Source organism: Panthera tigris, chromosome A2 (genome assembly GCF_018350195.1).
Source record: "Panthera tigris isolate Pti1 chromosome A2, P.tigris_Pti1_mat1.1, whole genome shotgun sequence".
Taxonomy (NCBI): domain Eukaryota; kingdom Metazoa; phylum Chordata; class Mammalia; order Carnivora; family Felidae; genus Panthera; species Panthera tigris.
Genome location: NC_056661.1, coordinates 95702268 through 95729679, shown reverse-complemented (window position 1 = coordinate 95729679; position 27412 = coordinate 95702268). Strand labels below are relative to the sequence as shown.

Below are 27412 nucleotides of genomic sequence, written 5' to 3'. Positions count from 1 at the left end.
TCAAGTAAAGATGTACTTTTGGAAGTTTAATACAAAAATATGATATGACATCTTCATAACTAATGGCTGAAGTCTAATTTAACCATAGTTTAAAAACAACGAAAAGAAAAGAAAATTGGGTGACAAAAAGCATTCTATAAAAGGACTTATCTATTAATCATTACCAAATTCACCTGATAAAAAGGAACAAGTATTATGATTCTCTGATATAATACACCAACCAATTGAGCTAATCAAAGACTTTTAAATAATGCTAATTGCTTAATTAATACGTAAGTAATCCCTTGATTCTACCTGATTATTTCTCACCAATGCACCCAATTTGTACTGTATAACAAATCTCCTATCTTGCTGCTTTCTACTGTTCTTTAGCTCCCTAGTACCTGGTAATTTCTATATTCACAATCTACTGAGGGACTCTGAAAGTCTCATTTGTACCAGGGAAAGTGAAAGACAGAAACAAGTTAGCAATCTAACTTTTCTTTGAAAGCCTCTTTTTAAACATAGGCTATTCAAAGCAGATAACTAAAATCCCTGTAAATATTAGTCTGTGAGGGGCACCTGGGTGGCTCAGTTGGTTAAGTGTCCGACTTCAGCTCAGGTCACTATCTCAGAGTTGTGGGGGTTCTGGATGGGGCTCCAGGCTGACAGCTCAGAGCCTGCAGCCTGCTTCAATTTCTGTCTCCTTCTCTGCCCCTGCCCTGCTTGCACTCTGTCTCTCTCTCTCAAAAATAAATAAACATTTGAAAAAACTGTGAGCAAAATTAGCTGATGCATAAATTTGAGGTGAGTTTTGTCCTTTAGGTACCTTATATTGGTCCTTTGATGTCCTTAGTAGCCAAAATATATGGTTTACTTAGGTTGACTATTTGAGAGTTAGAGCAGAACTTGCTTATTTTTAAACTATAGAGCCATGTATTCTATCTTCCCTATTATAACATGGCCAGTCATGACTACAATTTTTTATGACAGCAGGTGCTTTGCCCCACTCCCAAGTATTCCATTACTCCCAGAAGACTCCACACCCAGGTTTCTCTCACTTTCATTCTCTCTCATATTCTCTCTTTCTACCCCTCTCCCTCTCTCACACACACATACACACATACATGCACATATATATACATAAACGCACAAGTGTAAAACTTCATAATTTGATTCAAAAGCATGAGCACCCCTAAAATATATTTTAAAAATATAACTGTCATGCCTTTTAAATAAATATTTTTAAAAGTACAGATTTGTGTAATCAATCCAACAGAAATTCTTGGAGGAATATATCACATGTAATTTTCTCTTTCCCCAGAGCTACTCAGTAAAGAAACCAATGCCTTAAATGTAAAGTGATACTAATATCTAGGAAAGGGCCTTACCTCCAGATTAGTCACCACATATAGTAATCTGCTAATACTACATGGCAACTTTCTAACAAATGTACAAAATAAAAGTCGTAAAAATTGGAAACCCTATTACATGTTGGGAAGCACGGGAGCTCAGTGATTCAGGGAATGGGCTCTGTGGTCTTGAACAACTTACCTACCTTGCCTGTCTTTATATTCTAATTATGGTGACAATAATGCAGAGGCCAGTGGTAAGGAGTAAAGGAGATAATGTATGTGGGAGGCCAAAAACAGTGTCTGGTATATGGCAAGCATTCTTTAAGTGCTAACCATTATTCTGAATATTACTGTGATCACAGAGAAATGCTTCTCTTTTATCAAAACAGAAATGAGGAATTACGTAAGTGTCTCAGAGCACATCTGACACTCACCTGTATTTTTCACATAAATGTCTCAGAGCACAACATCTGACACTCATGTGTATTTTAAGATTAGCAAGTTTATTAGCAAGTTTATAAATTTCTATTGACAAAAAAGAAATCATTTTTATCTTTACTTCTCTAAAGCAGGAATTCATGGTTATAACTCTAGTACTCAGCTTTTACGAAATTGAAACTCACTGTAATCATTAACCATTATTTGATTTTCTTTTATATTTAGTATTTGTTTTGAAAATTTCCTCAGTTTAAATTTATACAAAGCTCAGCATAAATAATACCTGCCTCTGATCTCTTTTGCACTGCTTGTAGGAATGCAAACTGGTGCAGCCACTCTGGAAAACAGTATGGAGGTTCCTCAAAAAATTAAAAATAGAACTACCCTACAACCCAGCAATTGAACTACTAGGTATTTATCCAAGGGATACAGGGATGCTATTTCAAAAGGGCACATGCACCCCCATTTTTATAGCAGCACTTTCAACAATAGCCAAATGGAAAGAGCCCAAATGTCCATCGATGGATGAATGGATAAAGAAGATGTGGTATATATATACAATGGAGTATTACTCGGCAATCAAAAAGAATGAAATCTTGCCATTTGCAACTATGTGGATGGAAATGGAGGGTGTCATGCTAAGTGAAATTAGCCGGAGAAAGACAAATATCATATGACTTAACTCATATGAGGACTTTAAGACACAGAACAGATGAACATAAGGGAAGGGAAGCAAAAATAATATAAAAACAGGGAGACGGACAAAACAGAAGAGACTCTTCAATGTGGAGAACATACAGAGGGTTAATGGATGCGTGGTGGAGGGGGTGGGCTAAATGGGTAAGGGGCATTAAAGAATCTACTCCTGAAATCATTGTTGTGCTATATGCTAACTAATTTGGATGTAAATTAAAAAATATATAAATAAAAAAAAATTTTTTTAAATACCTGCCTCTGCACTTTTCTTTGCCCAAAGCACATTTTAACACTTCAGACTACTTCTATTATGCCTAAATGAATCTTCTATTTCCATTTATGAGACCAGCAACTAAATGTCCCAATGATCAAAAGGAGCATGTGAGGTAATTTCTGCCTCTCTCTCTTCAGCAAAATTCAACATAGTGGCTATACTCAGTCCTCAATTTCTCTCTAACCCACCTAATCCAGCTTTCCTCCCCACCACTTCATGAGAAGTGCTATTGTCAGGTCACCAATGACCTCCATGCTGCTTGATCCAAAGCTCATTCTCACCTTCTGCCACCCATCTGCTGCAGCATTTAGCACAGGTGATCACTCCTTTCTCTTTTAAATTCTTTACGTGGTTTCCAGGACCCACACTACTTGGTTGTTGTCTTTATCCAACATTTATCCAACAAATATTTATTCAGTGTCTGATAGGGGACAGGTGGTCTTTGAGATGCTGCGGTCTTACCTCACCAGCTGCTCCTTCTCAGTCTGCCTTGCTAGATCCACCCTAACCTTCCAGCATTGAAATCTCAAAAGCTCCAACCATGGACTGTTTTATATCCACACTCAATCCATGGGTGATCTTAGCCACTTTATATACCTTATATATGTTTTTAAGTCCCAAATTTTTATCTATATCCTGTGCTTCTCCTCAGAAATTCAGACTCTTAGCCAAGTGCCTATTTTTAATCTTGCCACTTAAATATCTAAAAGAGGCTTTTAAAAAGCAAGTCTAAAAACTTTCTGCCTTCCCTGAATCTGTTCCTTCCTCAGCCTTACCCATTTCGTTAAATGGCAATTCTAATTGAGGGGGCCAAACCATCTGGAATCAACCTTAATGCTTCTCCTTCTCTCACAGCCCAAATCTGATCTGTCAAGAAGTCCTGTCAACTCTAAATTTACAATATACCCACAGATCCAGACTCTTCTCAATCCTTCCACCACGAGGACTCTGTATAAGGCCCACATCCTCTCTCATTCAGATACCGCAATAGCATCCTCATTGTTCTCCCTTTTTTTGCTCTTTTTCCCTCTTCAACCTATTCTTTAAAAAGAGGCCAGTCTTTGCTGGCAGTGAGGAGCCTGCTTAGGATTGTCTCTCTCTCCCTGTCTCTGCACCTCCCTCACTCTCTCTCAAAATAAATAAATAAACATTAAAAAAATAAATAAGTAAATAAAAGAGGCCAAAAATGTCTTTGTGAAGTCCACATATGTAAAATGGCATCACTCTTCTGCTTGCTATTTCAATCAAAATGGAAGCATGGCTTTGCTATTAGTAAGGAAAAAAGTAGTAGGAGATGAGGTCACGATGAGGTCCTGTGTGATCCGGCTTCCTGCTTTCGGCTCTCATCCCAACCTCATTTTCTACTATTTTCTCCTCACTTTACTCCACCCACGCTGGCCTCTGTTCCTCAGCTATGGTCCTGCCTCAAGGCCTCCACATTTGCTCTTCCTTCCACCCGGAATGCTCCTTCCCAAATATCCACATGGTTTGCTTCCTCACTTCCTTCAGGTTTTTACTCAAATGTCACCTTCTCAGTGAGGCCTTCCACAGCCACCCTATCTAAAATTATCAACAACCGCAAATTGCCAACAACTTCCAGACCTCCCTATCCCCTATTCTTCCAAAGCATTAATCCCTATGTCTGCCTGAGCACTTGTCTGATTTGTTCACTGCTGCACACCCCCAAACTTAGAATAGTGCCTGGCACATAGTGCTCTGTAAACATTTGTTGAATGAATTGAAAAAACAGAGGCCAGCATAATAGAGAAAGCTGTACAACAGACCTCATATAAATAAACAGAGCTAACAAAGCCCACCCTCCCACTCTCTTCCAAAGCAAGATCCTTGCAAAGCTGAAATGCCAAAAAAAACCCGTAAGTTTCATAGACCTTTCATCTCTCCACATTAACAATATTATTTGTATATTCTTTAGCCTCACAAAAAAGAAACATCTTTGTGTATATGTATTGTAATACTACTACATTTAACCCAATAATAAATGTTACTAAATAAAAATCTCCCAATGTAACTCCAGGCAGCACTCTATTTTCACATCTTAAAGATTTATGAAATGTGTATTCGTAACGATTAAATATGTGGAAGTCAAGCCATAAATAAATATAATTAGGATGACTTTTAAAATCTGTGTAAAACTTCTAACTTTACTTCACTTTTTACACAGTATGTTCCAGTTATTTTATATGTGTTCTTTAGGGTTTTTCTATCCTAAGCACTGATTTGAGCTGCTCAAGTCCAATAAGCAACTGATTGAGGCTGAAGAGTCACCATTTACACAACAATTCACTACATTTAGGAGATCTAAACATATCACGGGTATCTGGACTTGTGTTTTTTCTCTCCCTCCAGTATTACAAAATAAGGTTAAAAACCAATAAAACAACCAATGTTGCTATACAGTGATGACTACACTGAACTATATGGCAAGCAACATGACAGAAGACCAAATTTAGCTGATGTACAAAAGTCCAAATTCAGCATTCTAGAAGCAGTTTAGGAGTAGTAGTGATATAATGTATATTGGTGTAAAAATTAAAGAGATACTAAAAAAAAAGCAAACAGATACCAAAAGTCAGCCTGAAATCATCTACTATTGTTACTGCAACAGCCTGCTTCCAGTTTTCCTGCTTTCTCAGCATCAGTGCAGCCACTGAGATGAACTCTGTGATCAAGCACTTCCTTCGTAAGACCCAGATGCTGTGTTAACTCCTTGATCTCTTTAGCTTCATCATATCATATGAACATCACCATCAATCTGACACCATGAGATACGTGTTATCATCCCTATTTTAAAGATGTGGAAACAAATGCTCAAAAAAGGTGACTTCTTCAAGGTCACAGAGCTACTACTGGATGGAGCAAGATGCAAACATCCCTGAGTAACAAGTGGTATGAACCATAATACCAGTACTCAACAAATGTGAGGGATCGCCACTTACTTAAATCTTTTATTATTCACAGAACTTTTTAATTTTATTTTTGTGACATTAACAATACAATTTAAGAGGAGTAAAATAATCACGTAGGACTCATGTATTCTTCACAAGATATCTACCATTTGTAACCTATTCAGGTATCTCTCAAATTCTGAATTCTCAAATAAGAATTTAATTTGGAATCTGTTTTCTAATAAACAACAAACCTAACTCACAAATGAAACTTTCACTAAATGACTATCCTTCATATTCTCCAAAGTTCTCAAAATCTCTAATTTACAACCCTGAATTAACTTCTCTCATATAAAAGTAATAAAGTATGGTCAATTACGGTGAAATATTAGAGTTGAATAAATAAAGATATCTAAAGTCATAATTTCTTGCTTGAAGAAAGCTGAGACATGACTAGGAAGTCCATAACATTTATGAGATGGAATAAAAAGCAAAGTTTTCTATTCATGAATTATCATTGTGGCAAAAAATAAAAGACCATTATTTTGCCATAACAATGATTTTTTAAGTATAATTTCTCACGCATTAACTTATTGGTGACTCTCAGAATTGTAAGATAAGATTAACAAAAATAATTATTTTCATTTTAGCCTCTGGAAATTTAGGCTATAAGGTTTGGGAACTTGCCCAAAGTCACCAAGCTACCAATTCTGTCTTCAACTCATCCACTTTTTTTCACTCTTTCCAGGTCATCTCTATTGCACAGACCTCACCCGCCTACCCAGGCCACCTGCTCAGAGACGACAGTCAGCCTGGATAAAGGGAGTCCTGCAGGCAGCTGGGACTGTCACTGGAACGACGGCAAAAGGGAGAGGAAGGGAAACCAAGATAGCCTTCATTGAAACTCCCTCATTGACCTTATCTAAAGGAATGTTTCTGGGACGCCGCTACCCGCCTGAGCAGAGCTCCGATCAGGGTGGCTCAGATTAGTTTTCCAGGGTGTGCCCCGACTTTCCAGTACCCCTGACACCTGCCACCAGCCATACCTTAGGTGTCCGCCCGTCCCGGTCCAGAGACAGACCATCTAGACTTCTCTACCAGCAGAAACGAAGGAGGCCTTTGCTTCAGCCTCTGCGACTTACCTGTCGGGTCATAAGAGATTTGATTTTTTGCATGTCGAAATCGTGAAAGGGGTATTCTGTGGCAAAGAACTGACAAATCACGCCCAAACACCAGACAGCTGGCCGGTACACAGGGAAGCCATAGTGAGTAGTCACGTGGAGCTGCCGACCCTGGTCATCCTCTCTCTTTCCCTGAGCATGCTGGGAATTGTAGTCTTCCGGCTACCACCGACACCCGCAATGAAGAGGAGAGGACAGCCCAGGTACTACATTTCCCAGCAAGCAAAACAGTGGACGCTTCGGTTAAGCCTGCAAATCTTGCTGCTCTGAGTGACCACGGCGACCGCCTGTCTTTACAGAATTCCTTGCCCTTGGTAACTCCATTGATAAAACGAAAAGCTAACTCGTAGGTGACCAGGCATTGAACGACAGGAACAAGCATTGAGAAGACAGTATATAAACCAGACTGACGTGATTCCCCTAAGAGTATAATGGAGGAAACCCCACCTAGTAGAGACGGGCGGAGTGGGAGGACCTGAGATTGACGTGACAGGAACTTAAGGGAAGGCAGTCTCCCAGAAGTGACCTGAGAACCTGGGACTCTCTAGCTGGCTCTGGGCTTGGCCTGAAGAAAGGTGTGGTCCAGGTTGTCCAATAGGCAGCTGTTCAGGGTTAGGGCTGTTCTTCCTCAGTCTTGGCATCCACTGCAAAAAAAAAAAAAACTATAAAACCCAAAGATTTAACCCCTACCTATTTATTTCACTACCTTCCTAATCTAAGGCAAGTCAAGATGGAAAATGCAACAATAATAAGTACACATGTCACTTTAAACTTCTCATTTCAACTTTTAGCAATTCAGTTAAATTGAGGAAGGTAGAAGAGTCTTTCGGGTTTAATTTAAGGAAGAACTTTCCAGGGGCACCTGGCTGGCTCAGTTGGTGGAACATGTGACTCTTGATCTTGGGATTGTGAGTTCAAGTCCCATGTTGGGTGTAGAGATTACTTAAAAAAAAAAAAAAAAAAAAAAAAAAAAAAAAAAAAAAAAAAAAAGTTCTAGTTATGAGAACACCAGGGGGGGAAAAAAGCGACCCAGCACTAACAACAGGTAACAATTATTGAGCGCTTACTACATGTCAAGAACTCTGCTAATAGCTTTACATATATTATCTCATTTATCCACATAAGCATCCTATGGGGTTGGTACAATTATCCCCATTTTATTATTTTTTTTTTCAATTATCCCCATTTTAAAGATGAAGAAACTAAGGTATGGAGAAACTAAGTAACTTGTCTGAGATTACTGCAGACATGCAAGCAGAAACTGAAGGACTGATTATGCAGATGTTGGGTTGTTTTAAGTTTATGTATTTATTTTGAGAGAGAGAGAGAAAGCACGAGGCAGGGGGGAGCAGACAGAGACGGAGGGAGAGAGAATCCCAAGCAGGCTCTGCACTGTTAGCTCAGAGCCCGACACGGGGCTCAAACCCATAAACCGCAAGATCATGACCAGAACCAAAGTGGGCCACTTAACAAACTGAGTCACCCAGACGTCCCCAAGATGTTGCTTTAAGTAAGAATTTCATGTATGGTGTTGCAGAGTGAGTCCTGAAGGGTGGTAGCAATAATTCTTTTTAAATTTACTTTTAATTAATGTTTATCAGAAACCCATGATTTCAAAAGTATTTCTTAGGACAACTGAAAAAGTGTTGAAGTGTGCCAAACTAATGAAAAAATTCGGTAAAAAAAATAGCATGGGTGGTACTAAGATATGGCAAAAATAATAAAAGTAGTTTGCAAATGACTGAAGTTTAGAGGAACTTACAGAGGTTATTTCCAGTTCTGAAATTATTATTTGACTTCAGTGTCTTGTCTTTTGTCTTTGTCTCATTTTTACCAATGAGGTTGTAATATTTGACCTAGGGTTTTCGTAAGCATAAATGAGATGATGTAGGTGAATGCAATTTATACATTGTAAAACACCTTACAATTATGAAGTATTCTAGTCACAATTCTTCCAAGTTCTCTGCTCCAAAAGAACCACGCTGTGCATACTTCTGTCGTGCTTAACAGTTCTTTTTGAAATTATGTTTCCCTATATGCTTCTCTGTTATTTGTACCCCGTAAAAAATTCCAGGTACTTTTGGGCAACCCTAGTTTAGTTTATTCTTTACCTGCTCTGGTCTTTATTGCCAGGCAGTTCTTACTGTATGAAAATCTTCAATATTTAAAAGTCTCTGAAAGAACCAAAAGAAACAGAAACTGCTGACTATGTTGGCATGTAAAATGAAACCCAATTCAATTTTTGATTGTTAGGCACTAGGCGACACTACACTAAGCACTTTAGTAATATACAGTCTCAGTCCTCAAAGAGTTTACAGTCTAGTTGAAAAGCATATATTATAGCTGATCCAAGACCAGTAGTTCTCAAACCTGACCGTTCAAATTCACTGGCAGAGTCTGCCATTGCTAATGTTTTCTTTTAGGTTCTTTGTTTAAGATCCTCAGTGATTCTTATAGGCAGCCAGCTCTAGAATTTCAAATCCATTCTTTAGAAATGAGAAAATTTTTCCATCTCAGGTTTCAAGGTCACACATTTTAAAATTAGAGCTTGAGTCAGAACTAGAACCCATATCCAAACCCAGAATTTTCCCTTTATATAGTCAATACACGAAGTTACAAGTGACAAAGCAAAAAACTTTTTTATTCCATGTATTTGTCTTTTTCTATCAGCCAAATCGGGGAAATGAGAGTTTTCTGTATCTCCGTGACCCTGAAAAGTCAAGAAAGCATTAAAACTTTGTTTTACTCTAATACTCTTAAGTTTTAGTTTATTTCTTATAAACTAAAAAGAAATGAACAATCCAGTCTTCTAAAAGTTTAAAGGCTGTAACTATAATGTTGAAAACATGTAAAGTAAATCAGTGCTATTGTCTAAATAAACTATATTTTCTAATTCAGCGTACCCTAACATGATAGAAAATAATTGAGCCATACGTGATGCATTTTTAATTCCCTAAACTAAACAAAAAAAACCTAGAGCCCTAAAGGACACTTTTTAAAAGGTGAAGCATGTTATCTCATTTCCATTTTTCAAAAATGAATGTAAGGCTTATTTAGGACTTTCATATTTCCCTGAAGGACGTTAGTGGTAGGCCAGAGTAAACTAGTGGAAAGTTTGGATGGCCTGCCAATAAGTCTTAAGAAAGGCTTCCTGGATGGTAGGCCCTTGGTAAAGGAGTGACAGCCCCATTTTTGGAACATCAGAGCAAAGAGTTTAAGTTGATCTGGACAAGGCAGCAGCATTAGCAGGAAAGTAGGATAAGGGCATATTTCTGGTGGCCCAAACAAAAGGAGCCTTTGGAAACTTAAATAAAAGCTGGTTTGATTAGGAAGATACATTTCAAATCATCCTATAAACATGAAAGCAGCACAAAGTTGTGGCCTCTCCAGGATGAAGTAACTGCACTTTCGGAGCAAGGAGTAGCAAAAACAAAAACAAAAACAAAAACACTTACTGAAAGTAAAGCAGTGACCTGGAGAAGAGCCCAGGAAGGAAGACTGCTACATAGTCGTTTAGCAGCCACATGAGGAGACCTAGGCTTCTGGGAGACAGAACTGTACAGGAGTGAACACCAGCACAGCCAGAGGCGATTGCGATGGCCTCCTCTAGAAGCCAGGTCTTTCCAATAACCTGTAAATTGAAATCTAATTACAACATAAGACAGTGCTTTCTTTCACCAGTTCTTAGTCCCCACTATTCTACATTGACCTTGGCATTGGCATTTTACCACTTTTCCAATTCTTCTTACCATTCCAAAATATTCATATGCTACTAATAAATAATGAATGCAGGGGTTTGAAATGCATGTAGCAGACTGCTTGCCTTATGAAACAAGACCAATCTTATTTACAATTTAAACTAGAGGATAAATAGTGTGACGTGAAAAGCTGCAAAAAAGCCCTTCCCTAAAATCTCCCCCCAACACAGTGACTCCTTTCATTGCTTGAAATTTTATTTTATTTTTTTTACTTTAGAGACAGGGGAGAGTCAGAGAGAGAGAATCTTAAGCAGTCATGCTTAGATCAGAGCCTGACATGGTTCTCAATCCCATGTCCCTGGGATCATGACCTGAGCTGAAATTAAGAATTGGACACTCAACTGACTGAGCCACCCAGGTGCCTCTCATTGCTTGAAGTTTAATCACCATGGATATAGATTGATTAATCAGACTTTTCACTTTAAATGTAATTATAACTAAGATCAATAAATAGGCCACTGAAAAGTATAGTACAGCAGAACCCCTCTGTGGGTTACAAGTCAAATGTGAGATATTGATGGTGGGAAATTTCTTATATAATAATAAAGCACTTTAAACCATTTTCAGCAACCATGTAAAAATTGACAACAGTTGAAGTTCTATTTTATCATTACCTTGTACGACTTCCTGTGCAAACATCCTGTATTTAGAAATGACTGGGACCCGTAAGAGTTTATGCCCACCACCCGGCACTAGAGGGCGCCTTGCATTGCATATGCCACGTAGCACTTTCCCCAGGCGTTAGATACAGGTGTTGCCGTTTTTCCGTGTGTGCCATGACATGAAAAGATCATAACTATGATTCATTTTGGCATTTGTTTATATAGTGTCTGTTATCACCTATTTCATAAAATAAAGGACATTTTAAAATATCATGCAAAAGAAACAAAAAATCTCAGAATAAAAATCAGCCCTTTATATTGAGTAAACCTAACATTAAGAAAAAACATCACTACATTGTCTTCATTTCTCTCATTTTGCCTAGGGCCCAAAAGGTTTCCTTATGTGCCAGCACTGGGTTCGAAAAACACTGGAAAGAGCTTATTTTAAAAAGACAATTAGAGATTAATATTGACTTAAAAGATATGAGGGAAATCTATGTGATATCTATATTTCTGAATTATATTTTGTACAAACCAATATTAAAATTATATGCACTTCTTAACATCAGCTGAGAATCAGAAGACATGGGCCAACGAGCATTTGGCGTTTATTTCTCAGGGAACAACTTAATAAAAATACTAGTTAGGCACCAGGTAGGTGCTAAGGATCCATAACAAATTCGACTGGTTTCTGTATTGGAGTTGCCCAGAGCAAAAATAAACATGCAATAAAATTAATTGAGATTAGTGAGATAAGTGCTGCAGTAGATACATGTCCAAGATTTAGAGGCACCACAGAGAAAACTGTGCTATAGTAATTACCTGGGAGGAAGCTCTGGCTGTTTTTCCGAATCATGGAGAGATCATAAAAAGACCTCTGGAGAGGCCTCAGGTTTTCCAAAAGTCACTTACTCTCTCTCTCTCTTTGCCTATAGAAGCATTTCTGGAAGTGTTGGGAGCCTTAATGCAAAAAGTGTTTCAAAACTTGGATTCCAAAATAACTATCATTCCTTTTTTTTTTTTTTAACCCTTAATTACGCTTGGGAATCTCTTTCCTCTTATCATTTAACTCCTTCAAGTGAGCCTTTATGGTTAAAAATGATTTACGCTAGGAAATTTTGCTGGATTTGGTGCAGATTTTCTCACATACTTTGTTATATGCTTTATGTTACATGCTTTTGTTACATACTTTATGTAGTGGAAGTCTTGGACTAGAGCCTTCTTGCAATAAATGAAATTAAATGGGAGTTAACTTATAACTTAGCAAATTAAGAGGAAGTGCTAAGGCTGCTTGCTCCCATGGCAATGAAGAAGCCAGGCTGAAAAGCTATAGCCCTGACACCACAGCAGAGACTATAAGAGCTTCTCTGGGCCATTGGTTTACTTCCTCTATGCTTCAGCTGTGAAAATGTAGCTTCAGATATTATCTGTTTTCATTATAATTATGCATGGTCCATGATTCACTGTCACTTGGAAACACACCTGCGGTTTGCTTTTAAAAATAACATGAATCCATAGATTGAATAAAACCATGCCAGACATTTGTAATAGAAAATATTACATAGAAAAAATCAGTTTTAAAGATATTCAGTGCTCTGTTTTAATTCTTTAGTATAATTTTTACATGTTACTTAGTGACTTGATTTATAACTATTTAGCAGATATATGAAATACTTCAATTTTCATAGAAAAAGAATTTTAATTTCAAAATTATGGCATAGTTTTTGCCTGATAGGAAACCAACTTACATTTTTCAGGAAATTTCACAATATTCTCTCATTATGAAAGCATACTATTTTTCAGTAAAGTCACCCAAAAGGATGTTCTCCTTCATGTGATTATTAATAACTAAGAATAATTCGTGAAATACACTGACAATTACTGATAGTCTGATAATCGCTAAAAAGCTGTTCTAAAGTCATAAGCCGGTATTCTTGCAGAGCACATAACAGGTGTTCCCACTCCCTGTGTCCTTTGTATACACATTCATTCTGTATTCAAATCACAGAAGCAAGAGACAGGATAGGGTCTGTTACCTCACTGCTAATTTCCCTAGCAAATAAACCACCAGCTGCTGGTCCATGAACCAAGTTGCCACCAGGAACAGGGCACTGTATGCATGGGACAGGATGCTTTCATGGAGTCCTTCAGCAGCACGGTTGGGATCTTTCAGTGCAAAATATACCTCCTTCTCTTAGGTAAGGCACTGCATGAATTGTGTTTCAGCTGTTGTTTGGGTTTTCTTTAATTGTGGGCATAAGGTAAATATTTGCTTTAAGCTGCAGATTCACTCAGATAATTGAAAAACAGCTCAGAACCTTTTAAACAATAACACACTTTGTTCCAGAAAAGAAGCAGAACATTTTAGGAGAAATGAGGCTCAATAAGTAGATGATTGTGGTTTTCTTAGAACAACATTTATTGTCAACAGCATTCATTAAAGACCTAAAAACTGAATGAATTTCTTCTTTTTACAGTTTACATATAGATTTAATAGTCTTTAATGCATTCTATTTTGGCAAGTATTCACATAGGCCATAAATTTGTGACTGATTTTAGTGCAACTTGAAACAGTTTATGAAAATGATTTTAATTAAAGATATTGTAGTAAACTGTCAGCTCTACTTCATTTGAGTTACCTATCACAAAATGCAGAAAAGGTGTGTTTTCAAAGTTACAAAAAATATTTTATACACAATAGGGAAAAATGTGTTAAGTATAATTTCTCCAAATACCTTTAGCCTTTCTCTTTGCCCAATGGCTAGTCCTATTTTTTTTTCTTGACTTTACTGTTTTCCCCTCATTCTCCTCTTTAGTCTTAGAGTTTGAGTCTTCCTTCAACATTCCTACTATTTTATGTCAATTTTTTTCACTAGGTGTTCTGTTTTTCATTCTTCCTACTTATCAGGTTTAAAAGTCAAGTTCATTTCTTGTTTTATCTATAGTCAATAGATAGGGACTTAAAAAATACTTTATTCTTTAAATTATAAGAACAGATTAGCTAAATAATTTAAGTGTTAGCCTTTTTCAGTAGTTTCAAGCCTTGCTTTCACTGGTATCTTTTGTTATAGTTTTCACTATAAATGTGATTATTATTCAAATTTATACCTAATGTTGTATATATCCCACATATTTGAAATGTTCAGTTGTAAATTTTTCTAAGAAGTGTTTGAATTTCCCATAGTTGTGATTGTCCCAGTGTTTATGTTGTCAAACTCAAGCCTATGTAGTTTTTAGTTTTTGAAATTCTTAGAAAAAATAAACAATTATCATAACAGACTTCTTGCCTTTGTGCATTTTTCTGGGTTCTGAAAGTATCCTATGTGTCAGTGCCCCCACTTATTTTTAACTGTATAACAATAGGAATGCTGTCATTTCATTAAGTGATATTTTTGTAATTGGCTTTAAGAAGAACTTATAGACAATTTATTTGAAGATTTTGACTAAAATAAAATTAAAATGTACTTTAGAGAAATAGCATGTTCATAAGTAGTTAAAGCGGTTATCCCTTAAGTTATTCATATGTAAATTCACTTTTCTCCATTGATAGTGTGTTGTAAAGACCATATGTAATGTGGAAATCTTTTTGCTTTTAGAATATTGGATATCTGATTGTTTTTTCTTTTTTTTTAAGTTTATTTATTGATTTTGAGAGACAGAGAGTGCGTGAGGGGAGTAGGACGGGAGAGAGAGAGAATCCCAAGCAGTCTCCACACTGTCAGCATAGAGCCTGATGTGGGATTCACCAATAGTGAGTTGATGACCTGAGCCAAAATCAAGAGTCAAACACTTAACTGGCTGAGCCACCCAGGTGCCCCCCTGATTGTTTTTTCTTTTTGAAAAAAATCTTAAAAATTTGAGCCCAAGGGGTGCTTGGGTGGCTCAGTCAGTTAAGCTTCCAACTTTGCCTCAGGTCATGATCTTGTGGTTCGTGGGTTCAAGACTCACTTCGGGCTCTGTGCTGACAGCTGAGAGCCTGGAGCCTGATTCAGATTTATCTCCCTCTCTCTCTATCCCTCCCCTGCTCATGCTCTCTCTCTGTCTCTCAAAAATAAATAAATATTAAATTTTTTTTTTAATTTGAAGCCCAAAATGTAGTTTGTAAAGTCTATTCAAAGTACAACTCCATAATTTCTATTTTCTCTAAAGATACAGGAGTTTATTTTCAGTCAACAATAGTTGTGTTATGCTTGCTAATATTATACATGATAAAGGGGAAGTAAATGCCAACTATTTTGAGGTACAGCTAGAGGTCACTTTTTGAAGTCTGATGTTTATATCCAATACAGTGCAACTAGTCTACAGAATATTTGTTGCTGGAATATAGATAAATTTCACAATATGACTTCAAGTGTTCCTTACCACTGGATCAGTCTTTTATAGTGCTGTTGTTATACAGCTTAAGGGAGTCCATAAAAGTGAAATTATTGCTATAATATTGTACCTCGGATTATTAATGTTTCTCCAAGTTAGTATAATGCCTTATATGCAAAAAGTCTAAGAGTTTTCCTTTTTTATATTTAGGAAGTAGGTGTTAGTGACTCTAATAATAAAATTTAATTTTTATTTAAGTCCAATTATTTGGAATATCAAAGGAAATTAAAATTTCATCAATTTTTTTACATTTATTTTCTTAAAGTTTATTTGTTCATACAGAGGTTAACTTTCTAAAATCAGTAGTTTTAATTCTTTAGGTTTTCTCATAAAACTAGAAAAGAGAGCTTGAGAAATTTTCAAAATGAAGCTAATTTTTTTAAGCTAATAAACTACTGTTTTGGCAGCACAGATTCATCACATCTGTAGTGTGACACACAGCAATGGCAAAAAGTGTGTGTTCTGAAGGTGTAGAGGAATTATCCAATTATCTGTTTACTCACTAAAGTTTACTACATGTAAGGATTACATCATATCAATAGGTTCTTTCCTGCAAAATGAAAAGATTTTAGTAGCTGAGATAAGTTACTGTATGAAGTGAATTACACTCTTTGCTGATATTCTTATAATGTGCTACCTATAATTTATCTGATAAAAATGGTGTAGACAGTCTAAGGAAAAAGCTATTATAATAGCTGTGCTATCTCTCACTGTCATATGTATATTTGAAAAATCACACATATTTGAAAAAAATTTAAATGATATGGTTTCATATCATTTGATATTATAAACATTGAATACATTCAGAGGTATTGATAGCAATATATTATTTAAGGCATTATTACATGACACAGTTTTCAAAATAGCTCAAAAAACTAGTTAACCCTCCTTAAACAATTATTATAAATGCTGTATAAAATGTTATTTTCTTCTAAAGTAGTTTTATTATTCCTGGGCTGCAACATTTGTATTGTATTTAATCTTTTATTAAATAACATTTGCTTTCCACAACTCCAGTCATAGACTCTCCAATCAGTCTTTTTTGTACTTACTATTCAACATTCTGATTCAAGGTACAAAAGTCACCAACATTTCTATTCCAGTCATGCTAGCACTCCATATTTGTAAAGTGCCTCCCAAGCATTTTCAGACTATTACAATCTCAGTTACTCTTTAAACTACAACTACAACTACAACTACCAAAAAAAAAAAAAAAAAAAAGGTAGATGAAAAACAGTTCTTCCCTTTTCCAAAATACAAAAGGAAAAAAAAAAAAAAAAAACCTACACAAGGACTGCTGACTTCCCCAAACAAGAATGCCATCTAAACCTAGAGCTCACTGTCAAAGGCAATTCCTGAGTTGTAAGTCAGCAGCCACACAGCTTTTTCCAGGGCATTCTCAAGACAATGACGTGGATTCCCACCATCCCCCATGGTTCCTTGGCAAAAAACACAGAGTTTCTGCCTTATTAAAAGATATCCAGGGTTTGTGACTTAATAAGCAGACTAAAACCTGAGACTCAATACTTCAAATTTCTTTGGGCCCTTTTAATTAAATATGGGCCCTTCACCTTCAAGTGTAAGGTAGTCAAATACAAAGTGTCAAATACAAAAAATTTTTATTTCTTGCTTACCAGGAATGTGTCCAGAGCTTCTTATCCCCACTTTCAATGAAAAGCATGTAGATGCATGTTGTTTTGTGCAGATAACACAGATGCTAAGAAGAATCTTTTCCTTTACTGGTCCCTCATCCAAATGCCCAATGTCTTTCTGAATCTGTGACTTGAAGAACCTCACTCTCTTCTGTTGACCCCTGCTTCACATACCACAATCATTATGAGGTTTAAGTCCTAGATTCACTTTCTCTTCTTTTTTCTCTCTCTTATGATTTCCTTGCAGAAACCACCACTCCTTTTCTGCAATCCACTTTATTTCCTCTTTAGAATTCCTAGCACCAGTTCCTTCTTTTTCTAATGATTCAGATGAGGAACAACTACAAATTAAACATTCTTGCACTTGCCAGAAAAGAAAACAGAAGCAAATCCTATACCTTTGTAACTCCTTTGTTACAAACCAAATCACTAAAATGAATGTGCAGGCACAGCCCATTCTCAGGAGAAAAAAAAAAAAAAATTACAAAGTCCATCACAAATACAGAAACCAAGGAGACTATAGGACACATAATTCTTTTGCCCAGATAGTCACCTAAGTCTCAGTCCATACAGTCAGTTTCTGGTGAGCACCTAGGAGTTCCTTCTCCCCCCTAACATTCTGTAATCCTCCTCTTTATGTTTTCTGCTGAGTTCTCTAACTTTCCTGCTGGACCCCGGTCTCACTCTCTACCAACAGCTAGCCAAAGACCAAAATGATGGAAACCTTTGCACTCACCTCTATCCTGGGAAGCAAAAGGAGAGGTTTACTGTTGGTAAAACTTGATTCCTTATAGTAACAGGCCTACATCTTTCCATTTCTCCAAAGAAATCATTGCACAAACAGACCTTTCTACCTTTCCCTTCCTAATACTGGTGGCCTTTTTATAACACAACTTAGAGAAAGCTTAAAGGCCATCTCTCAAGTAGGGGTGAAAAAGGAAAGCAAGAAAAGAAAAGAACTATTTTTATACGAGAAAATTGAAGTTGTAAGATCTATTTGTGCCCAAATTTTTATCTTTCCTCACCTAAGATTTTATTCCACCTTTACTCATCTATATTTGGCTTCATCGAGTTTTCTCTTTGTAGTGGATCATTCCAGTAGCTACAGACATAGTGTTCAGCACCCATTCAAAGAAACAGAAGAAGGAACAGAACACTTTTCTGCTCCCCTTCACAGCAAAACTCCCCAGAAATATTGTCTATACTCACTGTCTGCAGTTTCCATTCTTTTTTCCCCTCACTGTTCAAAATATTTCACATTTCAATTCCACCCATTCTCTCCCCCACTATTTCAAATGTTCATATGATGTTGGTAGTATACTACTCCCTTTTAAAAAGAGGATGTTGAAAAGAAAGAAAGGGTGTGCCTGGATGGCTCAGTGGGTCAAGCGTCCGACTTCAGCTTGGGTCATGATCTCATGGTTCACAAGATCAGGTCCTGCCTTGGGCTCTGTGCTGACAGCTCAGAGCCTGGAGCCTGCTTTGTATTCTGTACCATCCTCTCTCTCTGCCCCTCCCCTGTTCGCTCTCTCTCTCTCTCTCTTTTTCTCTCTCTCTCCCTCAAAAATAAACATTTAAGAAAAAATGAGGATGTTGTGGGGTGCCTGGGTGGCTCAGTCAGTTAAGTGTCCAACTTTTGATTTTGGCTCAGGTCTTAATCCAGGGTACTGGGATCAAGCCCTTCCCTGGGCTCTCTGCTGAGCATGAAGCCTACTTGAGATTCTCTCTCTCTCCCTCTGCCCCTCTCCCCTGTTCTCCCTCTCTCTCTCTCTAAAATAAAAAAATATATATTTAAAAAATAAAATGAGGATGTTGAAGCAAAGAGCTTTTAATTAGGATTCTAGCAACATGGTAGTCTGAACTAAGGAGTCTCTTCTCAATTGCAAACACACAGAAGTGCTACATAACATTTAAAAATGTATATCATGGTTCAAGGTAAAGGTGTGGAAATTTCCAGGTGCCAGAAAATAGGAAGAAACCTGCAGATATAGCAGTGAGTGCATGGGCCCAAACAACTCAGGCAGGCAGGATGCTAGGAGCCAGGGCCTCGCATTAGCAGAAGAACTCCATCCCCCCAAGTCCTCCAGGCCCTCATTCTCTCTTAAACCCACATTAATCAAGCTTTCATGCCCAGTATATCCTTTCAGTATTGCCTCTTGGATGTCAAATGGGCTTCTAAAATGAACATATCCAAAATTGACTCCCAATTTGCGCCCCCCCACCAAAAGTCTATTCTCCTCAGTCTTCCCCATGGTTAATTTATTAGTTGCCCATTAACAAATGACATCCATTCTTCCAGTTGATCATATCAACAACCTTGGACTCATTCTTGACTCTTCTTTGTTTCTTGTATTTCACCCCAATGTGCCATCAAATCCTGTTAGCATTACCAGCCTTTCTCACAATACCTTTTACTACCATACTGGTCTACAGTACAAATATCTCTTGCCTACTTTATTGCAGTCACCTCCTAAATGGTCTCCCTGCTCCTGCTCTTGCCCCTATCTCAGTCTTTTCTCACAGCTGCTAGAGTATATCTAGAAGAAGGAGAAGGAGGAGATGGAGAAGGAGGAAGAGGGAGGAGCAGGAAGAGGAGAAGGAGGAAGTCAAGAAAAAGGAGAAATATCATATCCCTGTCTGCTCACAAAACTCTAGTTTAATCCCCATCTCACTCAGAAAAAGTGCCAAAGTGCTTGCTGTGACCATGAGACACCGCCTGATCTGGCCCCAACCACCTTGCTGACCTCAGGTCCTACCACACTCCTCCTCCACTCTGTTCCCTCTGCTCCTGCCTCTTGCTGTTCCTCAAACACACACCAGGTTCCTGTTTCTGGGCAAGAATTATTGATCATAACTGGTAATGGCTTCATGCCACTCTTCTTGGGATATTTCCATGTGACAAGGCTTTGGCTAAAGGCTAAAACTTCCAATAATAGACTAGAAGCCATTTCAGAAGACTTTGGAGGGAGATTCTGAGGAGGAAGTAGCCCCTCAATGTTTCTTGAATCACATAGTTTCATTATGATATAATATGAATCAAACACAGTTTCATAATTCTAGAGGTGTCATTGGACTTTAGAACTAATAATCTTTCCCAGTTCTCCTTTTCTCAGTCAAAGATAATAACTTCTGCTTTTCCTTTTCATCTTGCCTTTAAAGAAGCCACTCAATCAACATAGTCTTTGGGTGGGGTTTTTAAAATTGCAGAAGGTTTCAGAGACAAATATTTACCTCTCCAGGTAACAGGTACTAGAACGGTCAGTACCTGGAAGCCTCTCTCCTTTGTAAGCATTATCACCTAATCAGGTTTTCTCTGTATTGCCCCTTAGATTGTGAAATGTGGCTCAGGATCACTACAACTTTCCTTTCCTTCACAGCAGGCGCTTGCTTGGGGCTGAAAGTGACAGTGCCATCACGCACCGTTCATGGCATCAGGGGTCAGGCCCTCTACCTCCCCGTGCACTATGGATTCCACACTCCGGCATCAGACATCCAGATCATATGGCTGTTTGAGAGACCCCACACAATGCCCAAATATTTACTGGGCTCTGTGAATGAGTCTGTGGTTCCCGACTTGGAATACCAACACAAGTTCACCATGATGCCACCCAATGCATCTCTGCTTATCAACCCACTGCAGTTCACTGATGAAGGCAATTACATCGTGAAGGTCAACATTCAGGGAAATGGAACTCTCTCAGCCAGTCAGAAGATACAAGTCACCGTTGATGGTGAGTCCACTATCAGTGATGTGGGCAGCTGGGTAGCATGGCAGTTAGTAACAGCTCAGGAGATTAGACCATGTGGGCTTTAGGTCCTGGCTCTGTAACTTTGGGCAATTAATTAACCCCCAAGGCCTCAGTGTTTCAGGTACAAATTACATTATCTATCTCATGAGGCACATGTAAGGTATACACACGTGAAATATATACACAGTGCCCAACTAAAGGTAATCAAGCAATGAGTAGAACTTATTATTTGTTTGCCTGGAAACTATCAAGGATAAAGTCACTGATATAATAATATGGAGGAAATTTTATTTTCTCAGTATCAGAACACGCTCTAGGAAGAGTCCTCTTTGTCACATGAACATTCTATTTTGGCACACAGTTTGCGGGAGGATGAGACTTGCTCAAGGACCATACTTAAGGAACAATAGAAATTGCTGGAAATAATCCTCTGAGGGAATGTAGAATCAGCTAAATTTCACACATTTATTTTCCTTAATGAGGTATATAAGTAGCATACCTCAAATATACGGTGTCCAAATCACAGCTTCTGATGTCTCCCCTTAAACCTGATTATTTAACAGGTTAGTATTTAAAATGCCCTCCATTTTAGTAAGTACTAACTCCATTCTATCAGTTGCTCAGGACAAAACTTTGCATCACCATTGACCCCCTCTTTCTCTCATATCCCACATCTAGGCAAGAAGTTAATAACTCTGTAGGCTTTACCTTCAAAATGTAGAGTTCAGTTACTTCTTACCACCCGCTCTCCCACCCCTTTCAACCACACCACCAGCTCTGACCTTGACTATCCCTAATAGCCTGCTACCTGGTCTCTCTGCCTACACTCCAGCCTCCTGACACTTAAAATCCTCCCATGGTTTTCTGTCTCAATTAGAATAAGAGCCAAAGTACTAACAACGTCCTACAGGGCCCACATGACTACCCACCCCCTGCCCCCGCAGCATACCCAACATCTCTGATCCTATTTCCTACCTCCCTTCCCCCTCACTCACTCTGTTCTGACCACACTGGCCTCAGAGCTCTTCCTATCACAGGATAAACATTTTGTAGATGTCAGGGCCTTATAAGTCAGGGTCTTTGTACTTGCTATTCAATCTACTTAGATTGCTTTTCTCTTAGATAATAGCATGGTTCCCTCCTCTATTTCCTTTAGGTCCCAGCCAAAATGTCACTTTATCTGTGAAGGTTTTCCTGACCACCTTATAGAAAGTATAACCTCATTCCTCCAAACAGGAGAGAGAGAGAGAGAGAGAGAGAGAGAGGCTATCTATCTTGAGTTCTGCTTTATTCTTTTCATAACACTTATTTCCACCTAGATTTTATTTGATTATTATTTCTCTCCTTCCCCTAGAACATGAGGCCCATGGGAACAGGGACCTTTTATTGTTTACAGCTTTGTCCCCAGTACCAAAAAACTGATACTGGCCATTAGTAGGCACTCAGTAAGTGTGCACGGGGTAAATGAGTGGAGACCAGAGAGACTGCAAGGAAGCAAAGGCACCGGATGTGAAAGCAGATGCCTACAGAGCAACTATGAAAAGAGAAAAGGGAGACAATGTTCATGAAATTCTCCTGAGTAGTATCCTATCTCTCCCTAAAACTTAATGGAACATCCATTACTTTTTAATATATAGTAAATTGGATCTGTTTAGGGAAATGTAACTAAAAAAATCGTATCAGGGGTTTAGGGTCTATCTATGTAAAAAAAATCTTCCCAGGAAAGTTCCACATCTGAGTCACACTCTTTAAGGCAGGTGTTATGATCACAGTCTATTCTGATTGGTTCTCCCCATATAAGACCTTGACATTACTTATTTGACTTATGCCATACCACATCTATTTCCACACAGAGAGATAAGCTTTTCCTAAGTAAAACATAAGCTTTTCCTAAGTAATAGATATACACAACTCATTTTTCTTTTTTAATCATAATAATGTAAAGAAAAGCTATTCCATCCACATCCTTTGTTCTTACCAGGAACTATAAAAGATTAAATTGGGGGCACCTGGGTGACTCACTTGGTTGAGCATCTGACTCTTGATTTCAGTGCAGGTCATGATCCCAGGGTCATAGGATTGAGCCCCAAATTGGACTGTGCACTGGGTGTGGAACCTGCTTAGGATTCTCTGCCTCTTTCCCTCAGCCCCTCTCCCTTGCTCACTTGCTCTCTAAATTAAAAGCAAAAATAATAAAAAGTTTAAATTGAATGGACAAATTCAGTTGTCCTCATCTTAAGAAAGGCTAGAGGCTTCAGAGCTACTCGGGTCCCCTGCGAACTGTTTCAACCACCTTTCTTCTTATTTTTCATCTTCTCCTATATTCTCTAGGCTGAAGGACTGGGTCTGTCTGTTCTCTACTGCACATTTCTCTGAATAGAAAAATGTGAGCATGAGTCAAGAGAAATTTACCTGCAGAGATGCATCAACCCCAGTTTAAAGCTTGATAGCAAATTGAAATCTAAACATTAGAGTCAATCATTTCTCACTTATATACCATCTCATTCTCTCTGTGTCCTGTGATGACGCATGGAAGATTATGAAATGCATATCTCTCCAAAATGCAGAAGAGAGGGGCGCCTGGGTGGCGCAGTCGGTTAAGCGTCCGACTTCAGCCAGGTCACGATCTCGCGGTCCGTGAGTTCGAGCCCCGCGTCGGGCTCTGGGCTGATGGCTCGGAGCCTGGAGCCTGTTTCCGATTCTGTGTCTCCCTCTCTCTCTGCCCCTCCCCCGTTCATGCTCTGTCTCTCTCTGTCCCAAAAATAAATAAAAAATGTTGAAAAAAAAAAAAAAAAACAAAACAAAATGCAGAAGAGAAACACGACCAGATATGCAGCTCTCTTCATTTTGTCACTGAGTGCTGTGTAACTGGGCAAGTCACTGTCCTTTATCAAACAGAACCAACAACCTCAAAGATTAGTGAAATTTACTGAAAGTATTTGTGGATACTTATATAATTCCAACCTTTACCCAACAACTTTAGAGTGAAAACCAAGGGAGGAAATATTTGCTCATTCTTGGAAATGTGTTCATTTGACAAATAGTACTATGTACCAGATTCATGATATGAAACTATTTTCCTATGACTTGAAGTTCAAACAGGAATCACTATTGAATTTGTCTTTTATGTCTCTAATGGGATGTAATTGCAATAACATATTTTATCCTATTTTCAAACTGAGTCAGTGTTGAAATGTAGGCTTTGGTTTTGGTAAAGTGGCTAACATAATGTTGCAATTCCACAGCAGTTAAAACATAATTAGTTCGCTCACGAAGAAAGAAAAGTAAGTGGTGAATATGTGATTCTCTAAAACTTTCCCTCAATATTCCACAAGTATAATGTATCTGAGCTTTATATTTTCAGATAGTGGATAAAGATTTAGGTTCATCTATCCCAACCAGCTGCTCTTGAGATATTAGAACAAACCAAAAAGAGGGAAATGTCTTGTTAAGATTTGCCTGTGAGAGTATATATACCTTTATGGTGTTGAAGACAGTACAATGCACAGGAAATAAGGAAGCTGGTGTTCTCTACACTAACTGCATTATCTATAAAGTAAAGGTTTTCGTTAGAAAATCCTTGAAAAGTACATTCTAGAATTTGGTTATTTCTGGTATAAATGATATTTTTGTATTTTATCACTTTGCATTTTTCCATTAGTTTTTTATTCTTCTTTATCTTCTGAACCGTCCACATCTACAAAATGTAAAATTTTAGATTCATTTCCCCAGGATTTGGTATTTGAAAGACCGCACATATTTGTATTATAATTCTGTGGTGGCAAAAATCACTTTTGTCTCTTTTGATATTGCAGATCCTGTCACAAAGCCAGTGGTACAGATTCAGCCTTCCTCTGGGGCTGTGGAGTATGTGGGGAACATGACCCTGACATGCCTCGTGGAAGAGGGCACCCGGGTGGCTTACCAGTGGCTAAAAAACGAAAGACCTGTCCGTACCAGCTCTACCACCTCCTTTTCTCTCCAAAACAACACCCTTCATATTGCTCCAGTGACCAAAGAAGACATCGGGAATTACACTTGCCTGGTGAAGAATCCTGTCAGTGAGATGGAAAGTGACATCATTATGCCTACCATATATTGTAAGTTTTTTAAAAATACGTACTCATGCGTTTTCTTCCGGGTAGTTTACACAAGGGTTGTCGTCACAGAGAATATCAATACCAGCTGTCATTTGTTTTTTAAGCTACTGTAATACAGTACTAGTTGTAATTACATTTCCTATACACTGCCTTGTCAGGAAATACAGCTCCTAGCACAACCGTGTTTCTTGAAGTTCAGGTTGAGATACCGGCCATGGGCCTTTTAGGCTACATTTTCTGACTTAGTCCATTGTGTGACCTTACTTCCAGTAGCAAGTAGGAACCTCAATTTCAAAAACCCAGAACCATGCTGAAGGACTAATTTATCCAACCCAAGGACAAAGAACTGGTGATTATAAAGTGGGAGAGGGTGTGTTCTGTTGCTGACCACAGAAAGAATGTTCCCAGATCATGCATGGGTATTGTATCCCAGGTTATGGCTGTTCTCTCTGCCCATTTTCTCATCTCCGTTCTTAGAGGCTGGGTGCGGGAAGGATCATAGTCAGAAAAACCTGAATTATTCTGAAAGTAGGTATTAAGGTTCGCAGAGGATCAGTAATTACTTCAGATTTCAATTTCTTTGGTTCTTTTCTTCTGTCATTGTTGCTGTTATTGTTTAATCTCATATACAGAGTTAAATTCATCAAACTCTTCAGCTTATGTCATATTATTATCCTAACCCAACCAAGATCCCTCTTTCTTTATTGTATTATTTTCCCAGTCCCCTCTATTCCATGGCACCACCTCTAATATGTTTAATATGGCATTCTAATTTCAGCTTCACACAGAGTTTCTCAACATCCACACTAGTGACATCTTGGGCTGGACAACTCTTTGTTGTGGGGGATGTCCTATGTATTATAGGATGTTTAGCAGCATCCCTGGCCTCCCCCCCCCCACCCCCTGCAATTATGATAACTAAAAATGTCGCTGGACATTGCTATATGTCCCCTGTGTGAGGAGGGGTACAAAGATCTCCCCTAGTTGAGAACCAATTACCTATCATATTGGGAAGCCTTCATATCAGTCACTATGTAGCTTAGAGCATTAGCCACAACAGTGTAACAAAAAGAGTGAGGCATGGCAAAGGAAAACTCACCCCTGTGGCAGGAGGGTGGAGGTTTCAGCTAGGTGAACCATAGGGCACAATTAAGCGTGGTAAGTGTATCTACTTAATCTTCAAGTATATCTGTATAATAATACTAGGAGAGGCCTAAAGCCTAGTGTTTAAGTAAACAGACCTAAGTGGTAAACTGATTCTGTCATTACCCATATGAACTTAAGAAATTCCTTGACCTTGGGGTGCCTGGGTGGGTCAGTCGGTTGGGCATCTGACTTTGGCTCAGGTCATGATCTCATGGTTCATGGGTTCAGGCCCTGCATTGGGCTCTGTGCTCACAGCTCAGAGCCTGGAGCCTACTTTGGAATCTGCCCCTCACGTTCTGTCTCTCTCAAAAATAAATAAATATATTTTAAAAATTAAAAAAAAAAAATTCCTTGACCTTTCTGAGATAGTTAAAACCGCCTCACCATATGGCTGTGGTTCAATTAGGTACTGTCTGAAAAATAGCCAAATACTGACACAAAGCAAGCATTCAGTAAACAGCGGCTGTTTATGTTGCCAGTTCTAATTTCTTCAATAGAAAATTGATAGAGCCCTCTTGAGGAAGTGTGTTACTAACTTTTTGGAGAAAAGCACCATATGTACCAAATGTAGGTTTTTCCAACTAGATAAAACTGAGCTCCAGCAATGGAGCAGGAAAAGCGACTGCAAGGAGAGGAGTGCAGTGGCATGATTCAGGTTTACAGTTATGTTTGCTTGAACCAGCAAAATTAAGCCGATAAAAACAGAATCATTGAATCTTGGAACTGGAAGCTATTCTATAGTTACAGCAGAAGTGAGAAAATGTGCACAATAAAGTGTATAAAATAGAATGTCGTAGATACCATAGGGAAGTATACAAAGGACCATAGTAGCTAGGAACATGAACTCTGGAGCCAGGGCCCTAGGTTCAAATCCTGGATCTACTACCTTACCCCTCTGTGCCTCAGTTTCCTCATCCAAATAATGGTAATAATAGTAGTACCTATTTCATAGAGTTACTGTGAGGATTAAATCTGTTACTACATGTAAATTGCTTAGAACAGTGACTGGCTCATAGTAAGTACTCTGTTAGTCATTATTAGCACTACAATATTATGAGATTATAGATGAATTTCACTCAGAGAAGGAAAACATTACTTCTGGCTAGAGAGAAGGTGAAATTTGAGATGGACCTTTGGGTATGGGTATGATTGGGGCAATGGCAACGTCTGGAAAAACCATTCAGGCGATGGGGACTACAGGA

General features: G+C 38.2%; 2 protein-coding genes across 3 annotated transcripts in view; one reads left to right on the top strand and one right to left on the bottom strand.

Annotated features, from left to right (window-relative positions):
• The window catches only part of VPS50 (VPS50 subunit of EARP/GARPII complex), a 132828-nt gene extending 125830 nt beyond the window's left edge, over nt 1-6998 (bottom strand). Inside the window, exon 1 of the mRNA XM_007076702.3 lies at nt 6791-6998. Coding sequence (XP_007076764.1) covers nt 6791-6823 — 33 coding nt within the window. The 5' untranslated portion in view covers nt 6824-6998. The remainder of the gene's footprint in view (nt 1-6790) is intronic.
• A 6226-nt stretch (nt 6999-13224) lies between these two features.
• Nucleotides 13225-27412, top strand: part of HEPACAM2 (HEPACAM family member 2) — a 42308-nt gene continuing 28120 nt past the window's right edge. For both annotated transcript variants that reach the window (XM_015535105.2, XM_015535106.2), the window contains exons 1-3: nt 13225-13387; nt 20593-20946; nt 24780-25064. In XM_015535105.2, coding sequence (XP_015390591.1) covers nt 13309-13387; nt 20593-20946; nt 24780-25064 — 718 coding nt within the window. In that variant the 5' untranslated portion in view covers nt 13225-13308. The remainder of the gene's footprint in view (nt 13388-20592; nt 20947-24779; nt 25065-27412) is intronic.